The following is a 25,904-nucleotide window of genomic DNA, read 5'->3' on the forward strand; positions in this document are numbered from 1 at the left end:
ACTTAAAATGTGTAGAAATCTGAGGCCACTTATAAGATTGCCACACTTCTACAGCCCCCAATATCAGCTGCACTGTATTAATGTCTGGTGAGTGGGTCAGCATAATAGACATAAGACAGGAACCCCATCATTATACTCTACTTGAATGAGAAAGGAGAATTGTGTGATACAGCAAAAAAAATTAATCTAAACAATTAAAATTTTACTGTTTGGACAAAACTCTAGTTTTTATGAGCATTTACTTTTGGTGAACATATTGCTAGATAAAATAGGACATTAATTATGTTTGTAATTCTTGGTAAGTTATTTGTGTATTTGAGCAGAAATGACTGATCTTGAAGATAATTAAAACCAGCATGTTGATAGTTTAAACCTGATCAAAATGGTTTAATCTTTGTTTCTTCGTAGCTATCTCAAAGAGGTTGTTTGATGACTGCTTCAGTGTTGAAATATGTTAACTCATATAAAACAAAAGGAATATAATAGTATTCTAGGATAGTTATAGATTAAATGTATTATTTTATGAAGGTCTTTTAGGCCTTTTTAACCTATACATAGGTTTTAAAAACTTATGTGTAGTGGTTGTTGACTATTACAGAAATATTTTAGAGCTATCTTTGTGTCAATGTGGTATTTTTTCCCCCAAAGTTATTCTTATTAGAAATTTAGTACATTAATATTGATTACTATAGTGGGGGTTTTGATTGGAAACTACACGATTTTCATAATCTTCATGTAGGTATCATATGCTATGAATGAGAATACTTTTCTTTCAAAAGAGACCATCAATACATGAACTTTCATAAGCTAAAGGTGACTTAAATGTTTAGTTTTAAAAGAGGGTCTCTAGGAGTTCTAAGTATTGGTATTGATTGTCCAAAGCCCAGATGCTAAATTACAAAAAGTTATTCTCATGACAGGTTATTCCAATGCTGTTAATACTGTTACTGTTCTAAGTTCTGGTGTGTTTTCATGATTATAAAGATTCTGAACTTCAGCCATTTAGTGATAATTGGGTGCATAGGAAGCTGGTAGAATGGAAATAGAGGATGGCAAATTCCATTTCCTTTCACAATAGTACTTTAGAATTTTTTGGGCAATATCACTTTTGTGTATTGTACTAAAGATAACCTTATTATTTTTCAATCTCTGAGAACTAGAATATTAAGAGACTATTGACAAGGCAGGCAGTTAATTTTCAGTTGAAACTGCATTAAATAGAAAATATTTTTTTGCTCTGTGGAAGCATGTGAATTTTTTTAAAAAGCTGCTTGTTTTCCCCATTTGCAGGTTCTATACAGAGTAATGAGATGTGTGACGGCTGCAAATCAAGTGTTTTTTTCTGAGGCTGTGTTGACAGCTGCTAATGAGTGTGTTGGTGTTTTGCTCGGCAGCTTGGATCCTAGCATGACTATACATTGTGACATGGTCATTACATATGGATTAGATCAACTGGAGAATTGCCAGACTTGTGGCACAGATTATATCATCTCAGTCTTGAATTTACTCACATTGGTATGTGAATTCTTTTTTGTTGCTTTTTAATATGTTTTGGTGTATTCAGGCCCTAAAATTTAAATTGATATGGTTGTTTGGGGGCTTTTTTGAGCACATTAGTCTTATTTATATAATCTAGTTTGCTTTTGCCCCTAGTATCTATTTACTTTTGGTGTTTGATGGCTTATATCAGTGTAGATATATTCCTTTTTCTTTTTTTTTTTATGAAACATCATCCTTCACATGAGACTATAATATCTTGATAAATACTGTATAAGAGAAGGTACTTGATAGCTATTTTGAAAGACCTTGGTATGTTTGTTTTTTTAAAAATATATTTTATTGATTTTTTACAGAGAGGAAGGAAGAGGGATAGAGAGTTAGAAACATCGATGAGCTGCCTCCTGCACACTCCCTACTGGGGATGTGCCCGCAACCAAGGTATATGCCCTTGACCGAATCGAACCTGGGACCCTTGAGTCCGCAGGCTGACGCTCTATCCACTGAGCCAAACCGGTTAGGGCTGACCTTGGTATGTTTTGTTTGCCATATGAAACTTATAGTTTTAATTGTTAACCATAAATATTCCCCTTAACCTTTTATTATTAATAGTATAATGAATTTCTACATACTTAACACTACTTACTTTCTGTCATTTAGAAACACATGGCCCATCTAGTTTCATCTAGGCCTTTGACTTCCCCCTCTTCCTTGCTGTCCCTCCATCCCCAACTGGGTTATTTTAAAAGAAAATTCTAGATGATATTCTGCTGAACACGTCTACCACAGCTGCACTTCCCTTTGCCAGTATAAAAAAAAAAGTCTTAATGTTAAATTGAAATTTAAAGTATAGGAGATATAGCCTTGGCTGGTATGGCTCAGTTGGTTGAGCATTGGCCCATGAACCAAGAGGTCGTTGGTTCGATTCCTGGTCAGGGCACAGGCCTGGGTGTGGCCTCCATCCCCAGTAGAGGGACGTGCAGGAGGCAGCCCATCAATGTTTCTCTCTCCCTCTCACCCTTCCTCTCTCTCTTAAAATTAATTTAAAAAAAAAATTTTTTTTTAATGTATACCATTGCCTGGCTGGTGTTGCTCAGTGGTTGAGCATTAAGTTATGAATCAGGAAGCTATAGTTTGATTCCCCTTCAGGGCTTATGCCCGGGTTGTGGGCTCAATCCCCAGTAGCGGGTGTGCAGGAGGCAGCTAATCAGTGATTCTTTCATTGATGTTTCTATCTATCTCTCCCTCTCCCTTCCTCTCTGAAATCAATAAAAATATATTTTAAAAAATGTATAGCATAGATAGATATAGATATAGATATATAGTATTTTGTTTTATTTTTTTAATAAATGGATTGTTTTTCAGAGCAGTTTTTGGTTTACAGAAAATTTACTAACTAAATTTTATAGTTTAGGGTTCACTCTACATTCTGTGGGTTTTGACAAATGTATAGTGCCATATATTTACCATATATATATAATATATATAATATCATATATAATATCATATAGAATAGTTTCACTGCTCTAAAAAATCCCATGTGCTCCACCTACTCCTCTCTTCTTCCATCCTCTTAAGACCCCAACAACCACTGACATTTTTACTGTCTCCAGGGTTTTGTCTTCTACAGAGTTGGAATCGTATAGTATATAACCTTTTCAGATTGGCTCCTTTCATTTAACAGTATGCATTTAAGGTTCCTCAGTGTCATTTTGTGACTTGATAGCTCGTTTCTTTTTATTTTACTCACTTAGATTGTTGAACAGATAAATACAAAACTACCATCATCATTTGTAGAAAAATTGTTTGTACCATCATCAAAACTACTGTTTTTGCGTTATCATAAAGAAAAAGAGGTAAGTAATGCATTCATAATTACTCTTTTTAATTTAGGTCATTAAAGAGTTTGGTTAATCTTGTTTATAGGCTATAAAAATGAATTCATAAATAGTTGATTTAGAATATAGTGATTATAATGATTGTTTTAATTTGGTATTTGTAGATTGTAGTGCTATATACCTTGATGAATGATTGCCAGATATTTTTTTTAGATTTTCATTAGTTTTTATTAAATTTGTTGAGAACTATTGTGTATATTATACATAAAACTTCATTATTACTTTCTCAACTGACTCCATATCTAAACCACTATAGACTTTCTAAGTAGATGTAGTGAAACCAACCTTAATAAATTCTGTTTGCATATGTGCTTTGACACTGGCTGTTTTTTTTAAAATGTCCTTTTAAGAAATTTCATATGACCAGTTTTAATTTAGAATTTCCTTTCTATATAGTAAAGACTTATTACAAAGAAACCTACTGAAGTGTGTAGGTTCCCAAAAGGTGTTGGGGTTTTTTTTGAAATTAAGATCTTTAGTGTTCTGTATTGTAAATTTACCAATCTTAAATTGATTTGCATCATCACCATGTGTGGATAGTAATTTATTTTCTATATAATTATAGAAGATTTGTTTTCCATTGAATTGTTACTTTCCTGAATTCTCTTTTTCAGGTTGTTGCTGCAGCCCATGCTGTTTATCAAGCAGTGCTCAGCCTGAAGAATATTCCTGTTTTGGAGACTGCCTATAAATTAATTTTGGGAGAAATGACTTGTGCCCTAAACAATCTGCTACATAGTCTACAACTTCCTGATGCCTGTTCTGAAATAAAGCACGAGGCTTTTAAGAATCATGTATTCAATGTAGACAATGCAAAATTTGTAGTTATATTTGACCTCAGTGCTTTGACTACAATTGGAAATGCCAAAAATTCACTAATTGGGGTGAGTCTCTACTTGTAATCACTTTTTTATCTACATTGAATTCTCTTCTCATTGCATATTTATGAATTTCATTTACTGTCATGTCAATGCATCTACAGAATCCCTATGGAACAAATGGCCATATTTAGGACGTGCCTGAATAATTTAAATTAACAGGAATATTTTCTTGCCGTATGTTTAGCTCTCTCTCCTTCCTTTTCTTGACAACTTCTTGATGAGATTTCTAAAATATTTGTTATATTTCATAGAAAATTTTTTTAATGAATTTCTCCCATTTACTTTAACATGCTTATAGAAAAGTTGACAACATTTTCCACAGCTCAAATTTATATAGTTCTTTTGTGTGCAGCCCTTTCCTCCCTTGGTACTTTTCTCCTCCTCTTTACTAAAATCAGTGCTTACATATGGCCTCACTTTTTGACTCCCCACTTTTTAGGAATATATATGATTTCTTTGGAGAAAGAATAACAGTTTCTTTCCTTTTAGTAATGTGAAGTGACCCCCTGTTTTTTCTTTGTAATTATAGCTACAGTTTATATATTTTTTCTAGTGGACCTTGCAGGATTGAAAAACATTATTTCTAATAAAGAGTAATGGCATATAACTAAGATTATGCTTTCTAAGAGAAGGGAGGGAAAAAATCAAGATTTGGATGTTTATACTTGCATGCTGTTCATATTGTTAGGTCAGATTGCCTCCTCTCTATCCTTCCATAGCTATTCCTTCCCTCACTGCCAGTTATGGCTTATGTTGGAAGGCTGCAGTAGACTCTTCCTTTCTTTACACTTTAAAAATTTGTTGTGTAATTCACATTGTATACAGATTTGAGGAGGTTTATGTCCTGCTCTCTGGGAACAAGGAGAAGGGAATAGAGCAGTCAGGTGGAGTGGAGCATTTTAGCATGTAAAACGCTTAGGGTGGCAGTATATTTTTTCTCAGTGGACAGGGCATTTTGCCATTTGCAATATATGAAAAATTGAGGAAATCCAATGTATTACAGTAAAGGGTACAGAGGGCTTTGTTTAGGCCAGGATCAGTAAACTACAGCCCATGGGCCAATTGTTTCCTCTTTGTAAAAAAAAAATCTTTATTGAAGTATAATTTACATAACATACAATTCCCATTTAAAATTTCAAGTCAATGAATTATAGTATATTCACAGAATGCAACTATCACCAAACACCTGTTTTTGTAAAGAAAGTTCTATTGAAACACAGCCACTCATTTGTTTTGTCTATGTATGTCTTCTTACTCCATTGGCAGAATTGAAGGGTTGGACATTGCAATAGAAGTGTCATATGGCCCCAGAGTCTAAGATGTTTACTCTCTTATCTTCACAAAAGGTGTTTGCTAACCCCTTGTTCAGTGTATTATATTGTTTCCAAATTTAAATGTCATTTTAATTTTATAATATGTATAGACACATTTACCTTGGTACACGTATTGGATGAGTCAAACACTTTCTTTTGTACATCATCAGATGTGGGCGCTGTCTCCAACTGTCTTTGCACTCCTGAGTAAGAATCTGATGATTGTGCACGATGACCTGGCTGTTCACTTCCCTGCCATTCAGTATGCAGTGCTTTACACTTTGTATTCTCATTGTACCAGGTACTGTATGTACAAATATTCTTAAGAAGAAAAAATTTTTAAAGGGCTAGATAGGCCCTTTAAAGTACAGTTTTAAAAGAATATGTGCTGATTTAACTTTGGAATTGCTTGTTTAAAAAAAAATTTAGAGATGGAAAGATGATCTGAACTTTGTCTTCCAGGCACGATCACTTTATATCTAGTAGTCTTAGTTCGTCATCCCCGTCTTTGTTTGATGGAGCCGTGATTAGTACTGTAACTACAGCTACAAAGAAACATTTCTCAATTATATTAAATCTCCTGGGAATATTGCTTAAGAAAGATAATCTTAACCAGGACACAAGGTAACCAAGTAATATTTTATGTTAACACTTTCTAACTTTTTACTAATTTTTTAAAAATATATTTTTATGAATTTCAGAGAGGGGGAGAGAGAGAGAGAAACATCAGTGATGACAGAGAATCATTGATGGGCTGCCTTCTGCATGCCCCCTACAGGGGATTAAGCCTGCAATCTGGGCATGTGCCCTGACCGGGAACCGAACCCAGGACCCTTCAGTCCGCAGGCCGGCGCTCTATCCACTTGAGCCAAACCATCTAGGGCACTTTTTATTAATTTGACTTCATGATTTGAGAGTAAGGAATGAAAATTTTTGAGTTGGGGTAGAGCAACTTCTTCATTATGAAGCACCTTAAAATTTGGGATTATTGTTTAATCTGGGATTTCTTATTCTTTTTCAAAAGAATTATGTAAACCCCAATATTTTATGGATAAATATATTTATATAGATTTTTTAAAGGCATGCAATTTTTGACAAAGGGATTTCTAAAGTTTTAACTTTCGTTTCCTATTGCTTGAGATATTTAAAAAAACAAAATAAAACTAATGTAAGAAGAGGAGATATTTAACATTGATTTTATCTTTCGTAATGTAATATCACTGTATATTTTGTATTTCAGGAAACTGTTAATGACTTGGGCTTTGGAAGTGGCTGTTTTAATGAAGAAGTCTGAAACATATGCACCTTTATTCTCTCTTCCATCTTTCCATAAATTTTGCAAAGGCCTTTTAGCCAACAGTAAGTTTCTGTGCTTATTTTAATTTTGTTAACATTTAACAAGGGATCATTGGTAATGGGAGAAAGATAGTCATTTAATACTCCCATGTCCTGAAATGTATAATCCCCATTTTAGTGAGCGATGTATAATATGTTTTTTTTCTTCATTCTTAATATGTCAAAAATAAGTAATTTTAGGTGTTTAAGTAGTTGTCACATTTTAAAACTTATGTGATGTTATGTTTCATGAACTTTTGAAATTTCCCTCAGAGAAAGATTTGGGTAAAGACTAGCCACTTTACTAGTAAGTGGATTTTATTGAACTATCATTTTCTCAAACGTTAGTGCCAGTGAGAATTCTAGGCAGGGGCAGAGCCTACTCCATAGTAGGCCCTCACTGTTTGTTGAATGTCAGAAAATTATGATATGCTGGCATAGAAATTCTTTTGGCAAGCTGAAAATAACTATCTTTTAACTTTTAATAGCTCTTGTCGAAGATGTGAATATCTGTCTGCAAGCATGCAGCAGTCTCCACGCATTGTCCTCTTCTTTGCCGGATGATCTTTTACAGAGGTATGGATTAAAGATCCTATCTTTTGACCCTAGCCCTAATAACTTGGAAATATTGCCACACCTGTATCATCTGTTTCATTTTTTCATAGGTGTGTTGATGTTTGCCGTGTTCAGCTAGTCCACAGTGGGACTCGCATTCGACAAGCATTTGGAAAGCTGTTGAAGTCAATTCCTTTAGATGTTGTCCTGAGGTATAACAGTTTTGTTGGGGCAAAGACATTCCACTATGTTTTTACTGCCTAACATAGTTTAGGAAAAGATAAGTCACCTATTATTGAATTAATGTCATATTTTGTATGGCCCTTCTCAGTGATTGAAGAGAGATTAGCTCATGATAATTAGTGTAGAGTAATTCATGTAGTGCCAAAATGTGTTTCTTAGTATTTCAGTTACTTGAAAAAAACTAAACTGCGATCGTTTATTGTTTTGATCAAGTTAATTTGGGATGTTTAAGAGCCAGAAATTTAATAGTTGTAGTAGCATTCTGTGTTTTGAAGCCTCAATTTTATTTTTTTACTTCCAAATTTAGTTATCAAAGAAATGGCCCATTTATAGTATGTACTAACCTTTTAACTAAACATTTTTCATGACAGTGACTTTATTTTCTGTCTACAGCAATAACAATCACACCGAAATTCAAGAAATTTCTTTAGCATTGAGAAGTCACATGAGTAAAGCACCGAGTAATACATTCCACCCGCAAGATTTCTCTGATGTTATTAGTTTTATTTTATATGGGAACTCTCATAGAACAGGGTGAGATATTTCTTTGACTCTTTAACTGGGGAAAGTAACATATACTTGAATATCTTGGCCCTACGCCTACTTTTAAGGAGAAAATGTCAGGAGTGGTATAGAAAATGATATTATAAAATGGATTATTTTAGTTTTCAGTAAGAACCATTGCTTTGAAATTAGCATCTGGATCAGGGGTCCTCAAACTACGGCCCGCGGGCCACATGCAAATACAAATATTGTATTTGTTCCTGTTTTGTTTTTTTACTTCAAAATAAGATATGTGCAGTGTGCATAGGAATTTGTTCATTTTTAAACTATAGTCCTGCCCTCCAACGGTCTGAGGGACAGTGAACTGGCCCCCTGTTTAAAAAGTTTGAGGACCCCTGATCTGGATAAAGAAAAATGGCCTTTGAAATTGAGAGATGAAATGTGGTTGACAGTTAACTGATCTAAACTTGTCATCAGTGCTTTGAGCAGGGTCTGGGGGGATAGACATTCTGGAGATGCTTATTGGAGTGAATGTTTTGGCCTGCTAGCCAGGTTGTCTTTGAGCCTTTTACCCTAATCACCCATCCATACCATACCTCCAGCCTGTTTCGGCTGTAACAGACCTCCGCAGAATAAGAGGTGGGGGTATAATGCTTCTCAAACTTGCAGTTTTTGCCTTTTTGGAGTAGGAAAAATTGTAGTTCCCTGCTTCCATTCCCCTCGTAATTTTTATTATTATTAAAATGAAGTTGTCATTGTCTGTTAAATATGAAACTACTTTTCCCAGGAAGGACAATTGGTTAGAAAGATTGTTCTATAGCTGCCAGAGACTGGATAAGCGTGACCAATCAACAATTCCCCGCAATCTTCTAAAGACAGATGCCGTCCTTTGGCAGTGGGCTATTTGGGAAGCAGCACAGTTCACTGTCCTTTCTAAGTTGAGAACCCCACTGGGCAGAGCTCAAGATACCTTCCAGACAATTGAAGGTAATTGACTAGTTCTTTGGCAAACATTGTGATGTAAATACTTTCACGCCTTATATTAAGACATTTGTCTTTGTTAAAACAAAAATATGAGAGTATGATATTTTTCCTTTTAAGTTTATTTTTTAGACAATTTTGTTAGAATAAGCTTTCATTGAATAATTGTGTTGGCAACAACATGGTTGTCTGTTTTTGTTTAAAAATTTAAGAGATTTGCCCTGGCTGGTTTGGCTCAGTGGCTAGTGTCGGCCTGTGGACTGAAGAGTCCCGGGTTCGATTCCAGTCAAGGGCACATGCCCCGGTTGTGGGCTCCATCCCCAGTTGGGGATGTACAAGAGGCACCCAATCAATGATTCTCTCTCATCATTGATGTTTCTATCTCTCCCTCTCCCTTCCTCTCTGAAATCAATAAAAATATATTTTTAAAAACAGTTAAGGGATTTGTATGGAGAAAACACTTTTCCCAAAAAATGAAAATTCTTTTATATTGAGAGTTTTGTTTTTAAATGATGGCTATACAGAGGAAACTTGATAAAATGTGAATTTGTGAAATTATCTCCAAGTACTTCTGCACTTTTTAAAGATTTCTTTTAAATATGGAATGATGTCTTTGCTTTTAGGTATCATTAGAAGTCTCGCGGCTCACACATTAAATCCTGATCAAGATGTTAGTCAGTGGACAACTGCAGACAATGATGAAGGCCACAGTAGCAACCAGCTTAGACTTGTTCTTCTTCTGCAGTATTTGGAAAATTTGGAGAAGTTAATGTATAATGCATATGAGGGATGTGCTAATGCACTAACATCCCCTCCCAAGGTTGGTTTCAGTGGGCTAAGTGTTGCTCTGTAGCAGTTTCATGGTCAAACCTGGTGGTGGTGTGTAGAGCCGACTTCACAGTAGACTTGTATATTTGTTGTATGTGTGTTTGAGACATTTGAACCTATAATTTGAACCTATTTTCTTTTTATTCTAAAGGTCATTAGAACTTTTTTCTATACCAATCGTCAGACTTGTCAAGACTGGCTGACTCGGATTCGACTCTCCATCATGAGGGTTGGATTGTTGGCAGGTCAGCCTGCTGTGACAGTGAGACATGGCTTTGACTTGCTTTCAGAAATGAAGACAAATCTATCTCAGGTAAAGTGGTGTGTTTGGAGTTAATTTTAAATCTGTTGGATGGAAAAACTTGGTTTTAATTCCTTTGCTATTATTTAATCCATGGGTAAAATAAATGAAAACTTTTATTCATTTTTAAAGTTTTTGATCTAATGTTTCATAAAAGCAATAACTTCCAAAGTCACTTATTCATATTTTTGGACTTAGAACATGTCAAAATATGCATTACTTATACATAAGGTTGGAACATTAAAGATAATTAATTCTAAGAAATTTGTCTATAGAAGAAATGATTTTTATAAGTTTTAATGATGTTAGTACAATGCATAGAAAAGTATATGTAAATTGTAATGTATGCAGAAGTATCTACACTAATAAAAGAGAAACATGGTAATTGGCGTACGACCGCTACCCTTCCCATTGGCTAATCAGCGTATCCTTATGCAAATTAACTGTCAGCCAAGATGTCGGCCGGCAGCCATGCACTGAAGGGAGCAGGGAGGTTTGCTTCCTCCAGGGACTGCAGACTCCAACGTTCCCCGCCTCACTTCCTGGCCTCTCAACTGCAACTCTAGGGAACTATTACTATGTTGCAAATAAGAAGCTAAACAAAACCCGCTTTCAGTCAGCCCCGGACCGAAACATTGTATCCATGTTTTCAGCAGCGAGGCCTCAGAGCTAAAGCTGGCCCAGAATAAAAAAAAAAAAAGAAAAGAAAACAAGGAGCGGTTGGGAGCTTTTAGTCAACTGCCAGCGGGAAAACAGCCCTCAGCCCCTCAGCCAGACTGGCCAGGCACCCCAGTGGGGACCCCCACCCTGATCCAGGACACCCTTCAGGGCAAACCAGCCAGCCCCTACCCGTGCACCAGGCCTCTATTCTATATAGTAAAAGGGTAATATGCCTCCTGGCACCGGGATCAGCGTGACAAGGGGCAGCGCCCAAACCCCCTGATCAGCCCTGCTCTGTGCCTGATAGGGGGGAGCTCCCCAATCCCCCTATTGCCCTGCGGCTCTGTGTGTGACAGGGTGCGGTGCACCAACCCCCTGATCGGCCCTGCTCTGTGTGTGACAGGGTGCGGCGCCCCAACCCCCCGGCCCCACGGGCCCTGCTCTGTGAGTGACAGGGTAGAACCATAACCTCTCCATCGGCCCTGCCCTGAGTGTGACAGTGGCGGTGCCCCAACCCCCTGATCGGCCCTGCTCTGTGGGTGATAGAGGGTGGTGCCCCAACCCCCCTCCACGGGCCTTGTTCTGTGTGTGACAGGGTAGAGCCATAACCTCCCCATTGGCCCTGCCCTGAGTGTGACAGGGTGCAGCGCCCCAACCCCTTGATCCGCCCTGCTGTGTGTGTGACAGGGGGTGGTGCCCCAACTCCCCTATCGGCCCTACTCTGTGAGTGACAGGGGGGAGCTCCTCAACCCCCTGATGGGCCCTGCTCTGTGAGTGACAGGGGGCAGCGCCCCAACCCCCTAATGGGCCCTGCTCTGTGCGTGACAGGTGGCAGCGCCCCAACCCCTTGATCGGCCCTGCTCTGTGGGTGATAGAGGGTGGTGCCCCAACCCCCCTCCACGGGCCTTGTTCTGTGTGTGACAGGGTAGAGCCATAACCTCCCCATTGGCCCTGCCCTGAGTGTGACAGGGTGCAGCGCCCCAACCCCTTGATCCGCCCTGCTGTGTGTGTGACAGGGGGTGGTGCCCCAACTCCCCTATCGGCCCTACTCTGTGAGTGACAGGGGGGAGCTCCTCAACCCCCTGATGGGCCCTGCTCTGTGAGTGACAGGGGGCAGCGCCCCAACCCCCTAATGGGCCCTGCTCTGTGCGTGACAGGTGGCAGCGCCCCAACCCCTTGATCGGCCCTGCTCTGTGCGTGACAGGGGGTGGCGCCGCAATCTCCCCATCGACCCTGCCTTGAGTGTGACAGGGGGCGGTCCCCAACCCCCCCAATCGACCCTACCCTGAGCGTGACTGAGGGTGGCATTGCAACCTCCCGATCCGCCCTGCTCTGTGCATGACGGGGCGGCACCCCAACTCCCCAATCGGCCCTGCTCTGAGCCTGACCAGGGGCTGCACCTAGGGATTGGGTGTGCCCTCTGCCACCCAGGAGCAGGCCTAAGCCAGCAGGTCATTATCTCCCGAGGGGTCCCAGACTGCAAGAGGGCACAGGCCGGGCTGGGGGACCCCCCCCCCCCCCCCCCCAGTGCACAAATTTTTGTGCACCGGGCCTCTAGTATATAATAATAATGTTGCAATGTATGGGAAAAGTGCTGGGTTCTAAGTGGGCTCAATAAGGGGTATCCAAATATAACAAATGTTTGCTAATGAAGGTAAGTCAGGTAATATTCAGAGACATGAAATTAATCATCTTTTAATTCATGTTTACATTTAATTTGGCTTTTATTTACTTCATGTGTTACTCCTACAGACGCCATAGTTTAAATATTGGGGAGCCTTTTATTTTGTAAAGATTAACACCCATGTGCTATTAAGGTTCTGTCAGTCACCTTTTGTAGCTACATTATATATTAAATTTTAATAATTGTACCCTAAATGTTGTAATATCATGGTTGTTAAAATAATTAAGTACATTTGACCTTAAATAGGCTTTGATTATGACCAGTAGTTGTAAATTTAGAAGAGATTTTGAATTTAATGGTATTGATGTCTGAGTTTAATTTTTCTGAGTGCCATTTTCAGGGGAATGAATTGGAAGTAACCATCATGATGGTGGTAGAAGCACTGTGTGAACTTCATTGTCCTGAAGCGATACAGGGAATTGCTGTCTGGTCATCTTCCATTGTTGGGAAAAATCTTCTTTGGATTAACTCAGTGGCCCAACAGGCTGAAGGGAGGTAAGTTGGAAGGAAGGAAATGGGTGATAGAATTTCTTTATGTTTAAATCATTTGTATTACTGGCTAACATTGTATTTAAATGCTAAAACAGCTTTGATCAATTTTAGCAGTTGGAGCTTGCTTATAAATCATTTTACTAGGACACATCTTCAGTCAGTCTTTAGTAGCAAAACTTAAGTGTCTTTCTTATTTGTGAATTAATAAGAATTCTTTCTTAAAACAAGATCTGCCAGTTATTTGGTTTATAAATACTTTTGAACTTGATCCTTAATTAATAACCTTTCACATCAGTCTGGTACAAATTATCCTTTATGGCTAGAGTAATTGCTTATTAGCCCTGTACACTCAACATTCAGACTCATTCGATTTCTCTAGATAAATGAGAATGTACCATAATCTGTGTACATTGATGTAAGTTTTATAAAATCTATAAAATGTAGGAAAAAAAATAAAAGAACTGTTCATAATTCCATCTCCTAATGGTAACTATAGTTTTTGTGTATATGCCTTTTTGTTCTTTTTTCTTCTCATGTCGTTTTCTCCCCTCTTTACACAGAAATAGCAGTGTTTTTGCTGGCCACATGGTTTTGCTTTTTCCACTGAGCAATATTTTAAAAAGTACTTTGCCATGTTAAAATATTCTACAATATGATTTTTAACGTCACAGTTATATTTATATGTGAATATACCCGAATTTAACATCCCTGTTGTTGGGCAATAAGGTTGTTTCTGTTGTTTGTTTTTTACTACACCTTCATTTTTTAAAAAAATATATGTTTATTGATTTCAGAGAGGAAGGGAGAAGGAGAGAGAGATGGAAACATCAATGATGAGAAAGAATCATTGATTGGCTGCCTACTGCACGCCCCCTACTGGTGATCAAGCCCGCAACTCTGGCATGTGCCTTGACTGGAATCGAACCCGGGACCCTTCAGTCCACAGACTGATGCTTTGTCCACTGAGCCAAACCAGCTAGGGCTTTACTACACCTTCTTAGTACACCTTGGCATTTAGCTATTTGCTCATAGTTGTGGTTATTTTCTTTGAATTCATTTCTACAAGCTGATTTACTAGAAGAAAGGCTATGGATCTAAAAAAGGCTATGATACATACTGTTACTAAGTTACCCTACAGAAAAGTTTATTCCAATTTAAATCCCTAACAGTAGAGAATACCTTATCTTCACCTTTGTGAACACTGAATGTCACTGAGAAACAAGAACCCGGTCACCATCATCATTGAAAGTATTTGTTTTATTTTACATTGCTTTATTTTTGGGGTGGGGGAAGACATCAGTGATGAGAGAGAATCACTGCATGCCCCCTACTGGGATTCGAGTCCACAACCCAGGCATGTGCCCTCGAACTGTGACCTCCTGGTTCATGGGTGGACTCTCAACCACTGACCCACACTGCCCTGGCTACATTGCTTTATTAATGGTTAATAGTAAAACTTATCTCTTTGTGCTATATTGATCATTTGTGATTTTTGAAAACCCAGATTAAGTTTTCATGGCCTCTCATTTTTTTCTTTATTGATCTGTGAAATTTTAATATACACCAAGATTATTGATGCTATTTAATTTCTTGACTTGTAATTTGCTTTTAATGTTTATGGTGGGGTTTTTTTATACCCAGAAGTTTCAGATTATTATGCCATTAAATCTGTTACTTTATGGATTCTTTTCTTGTATTTATTTTTCTATTAGCCTTTGCACACATTGAGATCAGATATTTATCCAAATGTTTTCTGTTATTTTTTGCCATCTTTTTTTCAACATTTAACAATGTAATTTATTTTCAGTTGTTGGGAGGAAGAGATCTAATTTTTTGCACGCCCCACGCAAAATAATCAACTAATTATCTAGCTCTTTTTATTGAGTGATTCATTCTTTCTAGTTTTTATGGAAATGAATATGTGGATAATTTAAGAATAAGGCTGTCTCAATTTGCGTTGAAGGTTTGAAAAGGCCTCTGTGGAGTACCAGGAGCATCTGTGTGCCATGACAGGGGTTGATTGCTGCATCTCCAGTTTCGACAAATCTGTTCTTACATTGGCCAATGCCGGGCGAAATAGCGCCAGCCCAAAACATTCTCTAAACGGTGAGTATTCAACATTTAAATAAAAGTAGTCATCAAACAATTTATACTGATGATCTTACTGCATGCTTTTTAATTTCTGCACTCTGATATATTCATAACTGCTCTGGATCTCTCTATATGTATTATAAATAATTTCACTCAGGTGACTCCAGGAAATCTTTGTTGTCCAAACCACCTGACTCTTCCCCTGAGGTTATAAATTATTTGGGAAATAAAGCATGTGAGTGCTACATTTCAATTGCTGATTGGGCTGCTGTACAGGAATGGCAGAATGCTATCCACGACTTGAAAAAGAGTACCAGCAGTACTTCTCTCAACCTAAAAGCGGATTTCAACTATATAAAGTAAGGATTTTTTTTTCAGTTGTAAATTATGATACTTAACCCCATTAAAACAAATTTTCAGTAACCTTTAAGGCTTCCTCTGTGGCAGAAAAATGTTGAAATTGGTCATATCTACTATTGCAAGATGGTTGTAGCCCCAATGCTGCGTTCTAAAAATGACTGTAGTTAGAAACCAACATTAGAAGTGAGGAGGGCATTCATGCTATGCGAAAACAGACTCATAATGATTGAAACAGTTATTTGGTATGATTCTCAGAGCCTATTCAAGTGAGGAGGGCATTCATGCTATGCGAAAACAGACTCATAATTGTTGAAACAGTTACTTGGTATGATTCTCAGCCTATTCTAAAATAAAACTGAATATAGAGTAGTCCCCCGCCTCCCACCTTATCCATAGGGAATACTTTCTAAGACCCCCAGTAAATGCCTGAAACTGCAGATATTACCAAACCCTGTACATACTTTTTCCTATGCATACATAACCAATGATAAAGATAAATTAGAGTAAGAGCTTAACAACAATAACTAATAATCAAATAGAACAGTTATAATAATATACTGTAATAAAGCTTATGCGAATGTGGTATGACTCTTGTCTCTCATCTGATAACCTACTGATAACTTAGATGGCTACTAAGTATACATGGGCAGGTAGTGTATACATGTGGATATCTGGACAAAGAGATGATTCCCATCCCAAGTCTGATGGTGTGAGATTTCATCATGCTGCTCAGAACAGTGCACAATTTAAAACTTATGAATAGTTTATTTCTGTAATTTTCCATTTAACATTTTCGGACCACTGTTGACCGTGGGTAAGTGAAACCGTGTCCTAGCTGGTTTGGCTCAGCAGATAGAGCGTTGGTCTGCAGACTAAAGGGTCCTGGGTTCGATTCCAGTCAAAGGCACATCCCTGAGTTGCAGGCTCGATCCCCAGTAGGGGGCATGGAGGAGGCAACCAATCAATGATTCTCATTGATGTTTCTGTCTCTCCCTCTCCCTTCCTCTCTGAAATCAATAAAATACATATTTTTTAAAAAAGAAAAAAAAAAGTGAAACCATGAATAAGGGAGGGACTATTATAAAGATAAATTTTTCACTGCTTTAGAAAGGATCACATTTGATGGCATTGTTTCTAAATTAGATATGAATACAGTAAATCCTCACTGATATCATTGATAGGTTCTTGGAAATTGACTTTTAAGTGAAGTGAAATAACATATAAGGAAACTAATTTTATTATAGGCTAACTAGAGGCCCGGTGCACGATCGGGGCTGGGAGGGACGTGGGAGGTTGGCCAGCCGGGGAGGGACCATGGGAGGGCTCCAGGGCATGTCTGGCCCATCTCACTCAGTCCTGATTGGCCAGACCCCAGCAGCAAGCTAACCTACCGGTCGGAGTGTCTACCCCCTGGTGGTCATTGCACGTTGTAGTGAGTGGTTGAGTAGCCTTAGTATATCATTAGCATATTACACTGATTGTTTGAACGGATGACCAGACACAGCATATTAGGCTTTTATTACATAGGATTAATATAAACAAAAGTTAAGTTCCTATCACAAAAGCATCAAACTTCTAAGTCAAGACCCAAAACCCTTCTAATACTAAACATTGACATAAATGTGAGCTATAAATACATTTTTGAAAGGTTAATAAAAACAAATAAGAACCAAGTAAAAATTAGTAATAAAAAGAAATAAGTGTGAAAAGGACTTTGACCCCTAATAAGCTAAAAAAAAAAACGTAGGTGGAATTTGAACAGGAAAGGCATGTTATGATCTGTGTTAGTGGTTCACTCTGCTGTGTTGTAAAGAGAAAGGAGATGTGGAGGCAAGGAAAGCATATAGACCATTAATTTGTGGCTGTAAAAGTAGAGGAAGGAGAAAACATACTATTAATTGAAGTAGGAATGCACAAAGAACAGTGAGGCATGTTTAAGAAAAGTGTTTGTGAAACATGCAGATGAAATTAAGTATGCAGTTAAGAATTGGATTTGGAACTAAGGAGGAAAATCTAAGCTAGAAAGAGATGTGGGGATCACGAGCATATAGGTAATAATTAAGGCATGACTCTATACTCTGGAGCCCTTATAAACCACCAACCACAGGTAAAGCTCTGGAGAAGAATGAGTAAAAATGAAAGTGTGCCAAGAGGGCTCAGAATCCTTTTGAGCATCTGTTAAGGGATGTGGAAGGAGCCATTGAAGAGAACACAAGGACATTGAGAAAGGAAGTGTGGGAGATGAGAGCCAGAGTGGAATAGTCAGCCTTGTCAGAAGCTCCAGGATGCAAGCAAGAAGAGCTTTATAGAGAGAGAAGGAGAAACAGCCAGGTTGAACACTGTTGGTGGAGAAATTTGAAAGTGAAAAGCATTAGGTAGGTTAATTGGGTAGCGAGTTTTTCTTTCTTTTTTTTGTTAATCCTCACCCGAGGATATTTTTCCATTGTTTTTTAGAGAAAGTAGAAAGGTGAGGGAGAGACAGAGAGAAATATTGATGTGAGAGAGATACATCAATTGGTTGCCTTTTGTATGCATGCACCCTGACCAGGACTGGGAAACCTGCAACCAAGGTACGTGCCCTTGACCTGAATTGAAACCAGGACCCTTTAGTCTGCGGGCCGATGCTCTATCCACTGAGCCAAACTGGCTAGAGCAGTAGTGAGTTTTTCTTGAAGTCTAGGGGAAGAAGCTGTGGCTGAAGTAGAATATTGTGTGTTTATTTTAAATACTAGAGGCCTGGTGCACAAAAATTTGTGCACGGGAAGTGGGTGGGAGGGTGTCTCTTAGCCCCACTTGTGCCCTCTCACAGTCTGGGACCCCTCGAGAGATAACCACCTGCTGGCTTAGGCCCGCTCCCCGGGTGGCAGATGGCAGGCCCGATCCCTCAGTGCCTAACCCGCCTCCCCGGGTCGCACACATGGCAGGGCCGATCCGGGGGTTGGGGTGCCGCCCTGGCGGGTCGCACACGGGATGCCCGGATGGCGGCCGGGCGGGCTGGCCGATAGCTGCTGCACCGCCCAGCCGCCCCGGGTCGGGTCACACACGGACACCCGCCGCCCCGGGTCACAGATAGCAGGCCCGGATGGCGGCAGGGCAGGCTAGATGGTGCTGTCCCACCCTGCCTGCGGTATGCAAATTAGCTGCCATCTTTGTTGGCAGTTAATTTGCATATTACACTGATTAGCCAATGGGAGGCGTAGTGAAGGTACGGTCAATTACCATGTTTGTCTATTATTAGGATTTATTAGATAGGATATGATTGGTGAAATTAAGTGTTCTTTTAGGCAAAGGGGGAGGAGACACTAGAAAGCAGAGGTTGAAGAAAAAGGGTAAAGAACGTTGATTAAAGGATTAACTGAACCCGCCCACCTTTTCTGTGCCTCAAGGAAATCAGTTAAAGTTAGATACAGTTAGTTTTGGGAGTAGATGGTAGGTTGGGTAAGGGTAGAGGAAATTAAAGCCTGTGGTTTTTGTTCCTTCTTTATTTTATTTTCCTAAGGAGCCAGTCATTAGCTAAAAGTGTGAGGGTATTGTAGAATATAGTGGGCACAGGCAGAACGTACCTCTGGAGAAGACTTAGACCCTGTAGTGGCAGAAGGGTAAGTGTTTTGACAGTTCATCAGCCATACAGCTCACCTGAGAGGCTGGTGATTACATTGAGCCAGGCGTGGGGCTTATTAAGGTAGAAGCAGGTACAGTCAAGTGATGTCTATTTACAGTGCTGGATTCAGGCTGAGATGTAAGGGAAGCAACACAGTGAGGGGGATAGGAAAAGATGAGTGATTCACAGAGAAGAGATTAAGAAACTAAGTCATCTTGGTTAGAGAGCAGCTACAATAGGAATGGGAACAGGGTTAGGGATCTGAAAGTAGCAGAGAGGAGCTAGAAGGTGAGGCCTCTCATCTTGGCATTGATGCTCTAGGACTATAGGAGGGAGTTTCAGAGGGTTCACCATTTTCAGGTAAGGGAAGGAGATGGGAAGGAAGACTTCCTTAAAAGAAGAGAAAACAGATTCAATGAAACATAGTAGGAAAGGTAGAGAGAGATGGGGGAGGGGTGTCAGCAGTGAATGAAGGCAGGACTAGGATATAAGATCGAAATAATAAAGACCTACAGGGTCTTGGACTTTAGATGATGGCTGTAAAAGTAGCCCTATAGGATGTCTGGTGATAGCTTGGGGAGAACTAGATGTTGAAGTTGCCCTGCAGAAGTCCACTGCCAGTTTGTTGGAGGGGCCTCAATGAAAATAGGCGCATGTAAAAAGAGGAAGGCGACATGGAGGGGTGAGCATGCTGAACTGCGTAATATCTAAAGCTGTGACTTTCCGGTTTGCCAGTCCAATTTTAGTGCTAATTAAGATGGTAGTCACATCTTCAAAATAAAAATAAAATGGTGGCTGCTGTGGAAAGAGCTTCATCAAAAGAATGCTGTGTAATTTTGCTGTCTTTTAAGAAAAAAAAATTTTTTAATGGTTCCACAGGCTGGATATGGTGTAATACATAATACAAGCTAACCTATATTTTAATTACAGATCACTAAGCAGTTTTGAGTCTGGAGAATTCGTTGAATGTACTGAGCAATTAGAACTGTTACCAGGAGAAAATATCAATCTACTTGCTGGAGGATCAAAAGAAAAAATAGGTATTTGAGATAATTTTTATTCACAAGTTGCTCAAAATGTTTGGCTTTTAGGATTTTACTGGGGAATCTGGGAAGTTATTGTATATGAACTTTGGGGCAGAGTTCCATGCAAATCAGCTAATTTAGGACTGTTCTGTTTATTTGGCAAATAAATAGTTTAAAATTAAGCAAACTTTAAAAAGTAATACTTTGAAATTTATCTAGCCAGTTTGCTTGGAAAAGTATGAGTAGTGTTTAAGCTAAATATATTTTGTGCTTGACATCTTGATGTGGTTCATTAATTAAGTTTTTTATCACAACTGAAAGATTTTGTATAATGTATACTGTAGTATTGGGTAATTTGTGTTGTAGCATTGATTTGCTAGATTCAGTAAGATTTGCCAAAGTAGCTCTAGATTAACCCCTATGAATAGTGACTTACTGATTTCTAAGCCTTGAAATGAACTCATTTGGGGGAGTTCTAAATTAAAATTTTACATAAAGAATCATTTTCATAGGTGTCAGAAGTAGTATTTACTTGTTTGAAACTAATATGAAAGGAGGTATTAATTGATAATTTCTTAACACTGTCAAAATATCTTATTACTCGTACATTAAAAGTGAATTAACTTTTAATGGAATCTATTTAACTTATGTAGATATGAAAAAACTGCTTCCTAACATGTTGAGTCCAGATCCAAGGGAACTCCAGAAAGCCATTGAAGTTCAGTTGTTAAGAAGCTCTGTTTGTTTGGCAACTGCTTTAAACCATCTAGAACAAGATCAGAAGTGGCAGTCTATCACTGAGTAAGTTGAATCCTAAGGAGGTGAATGTGCATTACATATGTACTAGAGGCCCGGTGCATGAAATTTGTGCGTGGTGCGGGGGGGGGGGGGGGGTCCCTTCAGCCCACCCTGCATCCTCTCCAATCCGGGACCCCTCTCAGAATCCTGGACTGCTGGCTCTTAACTGCTCGCCTGCCTGCCTGCCTGCCTGATCGCCCCTCACTGCCCCCCCCCCCCCCCTTGCTGGCCTGGTCACCCCATGCAGCCTGCTGCTCACTTGTTTGGTCGCCCCTCACTAACCCCCTCTGCTGGCCTGGTTGCCCCACACAGCCTTTTCTGTCGTCTGGTTGTTTCAGTTGTGACAGTCGCTTAGGCTTTTATATAGATAGATAATTCACAACAAATGTATGTACTCTGGTGGGGTGAGGCAGTTAACAGAGCACTACAGTGCTAGTCATGATAGCTTCATTTTGTTGTAGAAGTTATATAATATGTGAATGCCACTTGCCAATATACACTGAAGTTGACAATAAATAAAATATAACTCCCCCCTCCCCCCAAAAGCAAATGCCCTGACTTGCTTATATCATTTTACTAAAGAGCAGGCCAGATCCTCTTCCTTTCCTCACTTTGGATGCCAATATGGAAGCATCTTATCAAACTGCTTTATACCCTTTAGCGGTTACAAGTTGAGACATCTCATTAATTAATTAATAATAAATATTTTGTTTCAGAAACATGGTAAAGTACTTGAAGCAAACCTCACGTATAGCTATTGGACCACTGAGACTTTCTACTTTGACAGTCTCCCAATCTCTTCCAGTTCTGAGTACCTTACAGCTGTATTGCTCTTTTGCTTTGGAGAACACAGTTTCTAACAGACTTTCTACAGAGGTGTGTATATCTTTACCAGGATATTCTTTCAATCATCAATAGGCACTAGTGTAGAGCAAAGACTATTTTTCAATTTTTAAAATAGCATTTGTGGGTTTTGTTTGGACAAGCTAGCAAATACAGAAATCTGAAATGCCATTTTCAGGCAGATCTTCATTTGAGAAGTGTGTAAGGCAGATCAAAGAACCTAAGATACATAATCTCAAGGATGCTAATTGCTTAATTTTTTTCTTCCTTTCTCTTTTTGGACAAGATGTTGGTGTACGTAAACATATCTCCCTTGGGCAGATTATATAAATTTTAGATTTGACTAAAATGAAGACATTCCCTCCTTTTCCCAGATAGGTTAAAGTTTAGTCAAAGATAAGCTCTTCCCAAAGGAATTATAATCTTTGAAAATGTGTTTATGAAGAAATAGTTTTTTATGTTTCTGTAATTTAGCCTCTGCTTTACAGTAAATATGCTGTTTATTTTTTATAAAAATTGTGTACTTTATTGGTAAATATATTGATAAATTGGATTTACATCCTGAAAAACAATTTTTTCGGAGGGGGGGGGTGTGAAACAAAGTTTTCTCTTAGAGTGTCTTTTCCTCCTGTGATTAGAAGATACAGTGAAGAAAGGGGAGAGTTTAATGTATATAAACCTGAAGTAGAGCTGAGGTAGCTGTCCTATGGGGGTGTAACTAAACTCAGCCTACAAACATGTAAGGAGCCTATTTCCATTAAGGAGTTTTGGTTTTTCCCTGGCAGGACTGTCTTATTCCACTCTTCAGTGAAGCTTTGCGTTCATGTAAACAACATGATGTGAGGCCGTGGATGCAGGCATTAAGATATACCATGTACCAGAGTCAGTTGTTGGAGAAAATAAAAGGTAACTAGGTTTATTTAAGAAATAGATTTATTGAGATATAATTTATACATTATAAGTGTATAGTTCTTTGACTTTTAACACATCCTCACCTTTGTAAACACCAATAAAATAAAAATATAGAACATTTATCTACTCCAAAAGGTTTCCCTATGTCTTTTCCAGTTATCTCTCCCATCTGCCCATCCCAGGCAACCACTGATTTGCTTTCTATCACTATAGACTAGTCCTGTCTTTACTAAAGTTTTATATAAATGGAATCATAAAATATGCTCTCTTGTGTCTGACTTGCTTGCTTAGTATTTTATTTTTAAGGGTCACGCATAGTACAAGTATCAGTGTGGTCCTTCCTGTTGTTGAGTAGAATCCATTGTATGGATATACCACAACTTGTTTATCTGTTGACCCTTTAATGGATGTTTGAGTTCTAAAAATTGGGCTACTATGTACCAAACTGCTGTGAATTTCATGTACAAGTCTTTGGTTGGACATGTATTTGTATTTTTCTTGTAAATGTCTAGGAGTAGGGCTGTTGGGTCATATGGTTTAACTTTCAAAATAGTTTGGCAGATTCTTATAAACTGGTTGTACTTATTGCATTCCTCTGGCATTGCATTGTTGGGGTTGTCAGTCTTTAATTTTAGTCCCTGGAGTGTGTATATAGTAGTATCTTGTGGTATTTACATTTTCCTGATGATTAGTGATGTTGAGTATTTTTTTATTTGCGTAGTGGCCATTGTATATCTTATATTCTGTAAAGTGTTTAGATCTGGTCAATTTCTAATAGTCATAAGACTTGTTTATGTGTTTGCGGTATAGATTCTTTATCAGATATAATACGCTGTAAATGTTAAATTTAAACACTCCAAAGGAATAGGTAGAAAAATGTGTCATTTCTAAGAAAGAATGTCTATCATGTTAAAAGGATGACAGTAATTTACTTTTACTGCTCTAAAATGGAAAACTTGCCAGAAATCTGTTGAATTTTAGTTGGAAATGTGGCAGCTGGGATTATTGAGTAAATTTGAATGTTAAGTTTCAACTATGCTAATGCTGGGGTATGCACTTGCATTGCAGGATGATTATTGGTAAGTGTGACTCATACCCTTAATGTCATAGAGACCTGGGTTTGGATCTTTAGCCCAGCATTTGTAAATTGGGGGACCTTAGGGCAAGTCATTCAACTTCTGAGTCACTTTCTTTTTTGGTGATGGTGATTGCCCCACTGATGTGATTCTTTGTAAGGATTTATAGGAGATGAGACAAGGTATATAAAAGCACTTGCACAGAGCATGGCATATAATAGGACTCTAAATATCTCCTTTTCTGTCCTTTTCTTATTGACCATGTTTTAAAATTGGAAAGAAAAAGTCAGTAATGCAATGGTTGTATTAATGAAAGATGCTTAGGCGACCTAATTTGCCTAAGGGAGAAAGGGGAGAGATGAAGCTGGATGAGGTTGAGATTGCTATGGAATGCAAAGCATCAGTGCCTTAAATGCCACATTCAGGAGTTTTGGCTTTGTCAAAAGGGCAGTGGGAGGCCATCAAAGGGAAGGGAAGTGTTCAGACTTCCTCTGTGTAAGATTGCTTCAGTTGCAGGTTGGAGAATGGATTAGAAGAAGGTATGACTGGGGGCAAAGGTACCAGTTTGGCTGAAGTCGTTGCCAAAGGTAACCAAAGGTAGTGGCATTAGGGACAGAAAAAAGCAGATGTGATAGGAGGATTGAAAGTAAAGTCTAAGATGACTGCCAGGACCCGCTCAAGTAGTCAGGTTGATCATGTGCCTTTCCTTGAGAAAGGGAAACAGGAGAAGTAAGTAAAAGGTTTGAAGATGGAAAATGGATTTCACTTGACTTAAGTTAACACTCCAGTGTGGGGTGAATTTCCCGCCAAAATATAAGATGGCGCGGGCAATTATTTAGGTTTCCCGCGCAAAATCAGGGATTTTTATGATACCTATTACCCCAATGGGTATGAAACGGTTCGCATACGCAGGTAGGTATCTTTGTGAACGGCAAACAAACAAATATTTGGTAATACGCAGTTACAATCGGCCCGAGTTTACACGTTTCCCGCACTCCACCGCAAATCTATATGAACCGAGTTAAGACGGCTCCCGCGGAGTACGCGCAATTCACGCGAGCCGACTTAACTCGTTTCCCCCACTCCAAGTGTTAAACATGCCTTTGAAAAACCTGAGTGTAGCTGCTGGTAAGCTGGTGGAACTGAGATGTCTGGTGTGGCTAGGAATAAAGATTAAAGAGTCATCACCATTGGTATGGTAATTGAAACCACAGGATCAGGTACTATTATTGTTCAGGGAGAGTTTGTAGACTGAAGGGGAGAATGCCTTAGGACCGACCTGAAGAACACCAACTTGAATGGATGGGTAATGGAGGAGATGGATTCTTCAGGAAGGTAGGAATAAACCAGGAGAGAATGGCAGGGGGTACTTATACAGGAAGGAGGGATGGTCTGGCCTTACCCTCATTCCCCACCCTTTGGCCTAGGTTCTTTACTTAAAAATTTCAGAAATTAAAAGACTGAATTTCTTATAGTGAATGGTTTTTACTTTTGTCTACTTTGTTATATATGTTAATTTCAACAAGTGTTTATTGTTTGTTGTATGCCAAGCACTATGCTGACTGCTAGAGATTTAAAGAAGGTGAAAAAAAAATGAGTTTTTATTATTTATGAAGGCAAGAGTTGGGGAAGAATTTTTTGGTTGTGTTTCTGTGAAATCTGGGACTAGACCAATCAGGGACTAATAAAATGTTTTCTTCTCTCCAGAACAAACAATTCCAATTAGAAGCCATCTCATGGAATTAGGTCTAACAGCAGCAAAATTTGCTAGAAAACGGGGCAATGTGTCACTTGCAACAAGACTGCTGGCACAGTGTAGTGAAGTTCATCTGGGAAAGACCACCACTGCACAGGATTTAGTCCAGCATTTTAAAAAACTGTCAACTCAAGGTCAAGTGGATGAAAAATGGGGGCCTGAACTTGACATTGAAAAAACCAAATTGCTACATACAGCAGGTTAGTAAAAATGAACTATGGTAAATACAGAACTATGATAGTGGTATCTAACACAACTACTATGTATAGT

General features: G+C 38.7%; 1 protein-coding gene across 4 annotated transcripts in view; it reads left to right on the plus strand.

Annotated features, from left to right (window-relative positions):
• The window catches only part of SMG1 (SMG1 nonsense mediated mRNA decay associated PI3K related kinase), a 153,715-nt gene that overhangs the window by 87,642 nt on the left and 40,169 nt on the right, over positions 1 to 25,904 (plus strand). For all 4 annotated transcript variants that reach the window (XM_070412908.1, XM_070412909.1, XM_070412910.1 and 1 more), the window contains 20 exons: positions 1,291 to 1,515; positions 3,252 to 3,353; positions 4,010 to 4,279; positions 5,760 to 5,890; positions 6,052 to 6,213; positions 6,830 to 6,948; positions 7,413 to 7,500; positions 7,590 to 7,691; positions 8,116 to 8,256; positions 9,014 to 9,213; positions 9,831 to 10,027; positions 10,187 to 10,348; positions 13,021 to 13,175; positions 15,136 to 15,278; positions 15,421 to 15,622; positions 20,155 to 20,264; positions 20,903 to 21,050; positions 21,764 to 21,923; positions 22,676 to 22,796; positions 25,586 to 25,834. In XM_070412908.1, coding sequence (XP_070269009.1) covers positions 1,291 to 1,515; positions 3,252 to 3,353; positions 4,010 to 4,279; positions 5,760 to 5,890; positions 6,052 to 6,213; positions 6,830 to 6,948; positions 7,413 to 7,500; positions 7,590 to 7,691; positions 8,116 to 8,256; positions 9,014 to 9,213; positions 9,831 to 10,027; positions 10,187 to 10,348; positions 13,021 to 13,175; positions 15,136 to 15,278; positions 15,421 to 15,622; positions 20,155 to 20,264; positions 20,903 to 21,050; positions 21,764 to 21,923; positions 22,676 to 22,796; positions 25,586 to 25,834 — 3,187 coding nt within the window. The remainder of the gene's footprint in view (positions 1 to 1,290; positions 1,516 to 3,251; positions 3,354 to 4,009; positions 4,280 to 5,759; positions 5,891 to 6,051; positions 6,214 to 6,829; positions 6,949 to 7,412; positions 7,501 to 7,589; positions 7,692 to 8,115; positions 8,257 to 9,013; positions 9,214 to 9,830; positions 10,028 to 10,186; positions 10,349 to 13,020; positions 13,176 to 15,135; positions 15,279 to 15,420; positions 15,623 to 20,154; positions 20,265 to 20,902; positions 21,051 to 21,763; positions 21,924 to 22,675; positions 22,797 to 25,585; positions 25,835 to 25,904) is intronic.

This window comes from Myotis yumanensis, unplaced genomic scaffold, assembly GCF_028538775.1.
Source record: "Myotis yumanensis isolate MYYU_CA2020_CCGP unplaced genomic scaffold, mMyoYum1.0.hap1 SCAF_4, whole genome shotgun sequence".
Taxonomy (NCBI): domain Eukaryota; kingdom Metazoa; phylum Chordata; class Mammalia; order Chiroptera; family Vespertilionidae; genus Myotis; species Myotis yumanensis.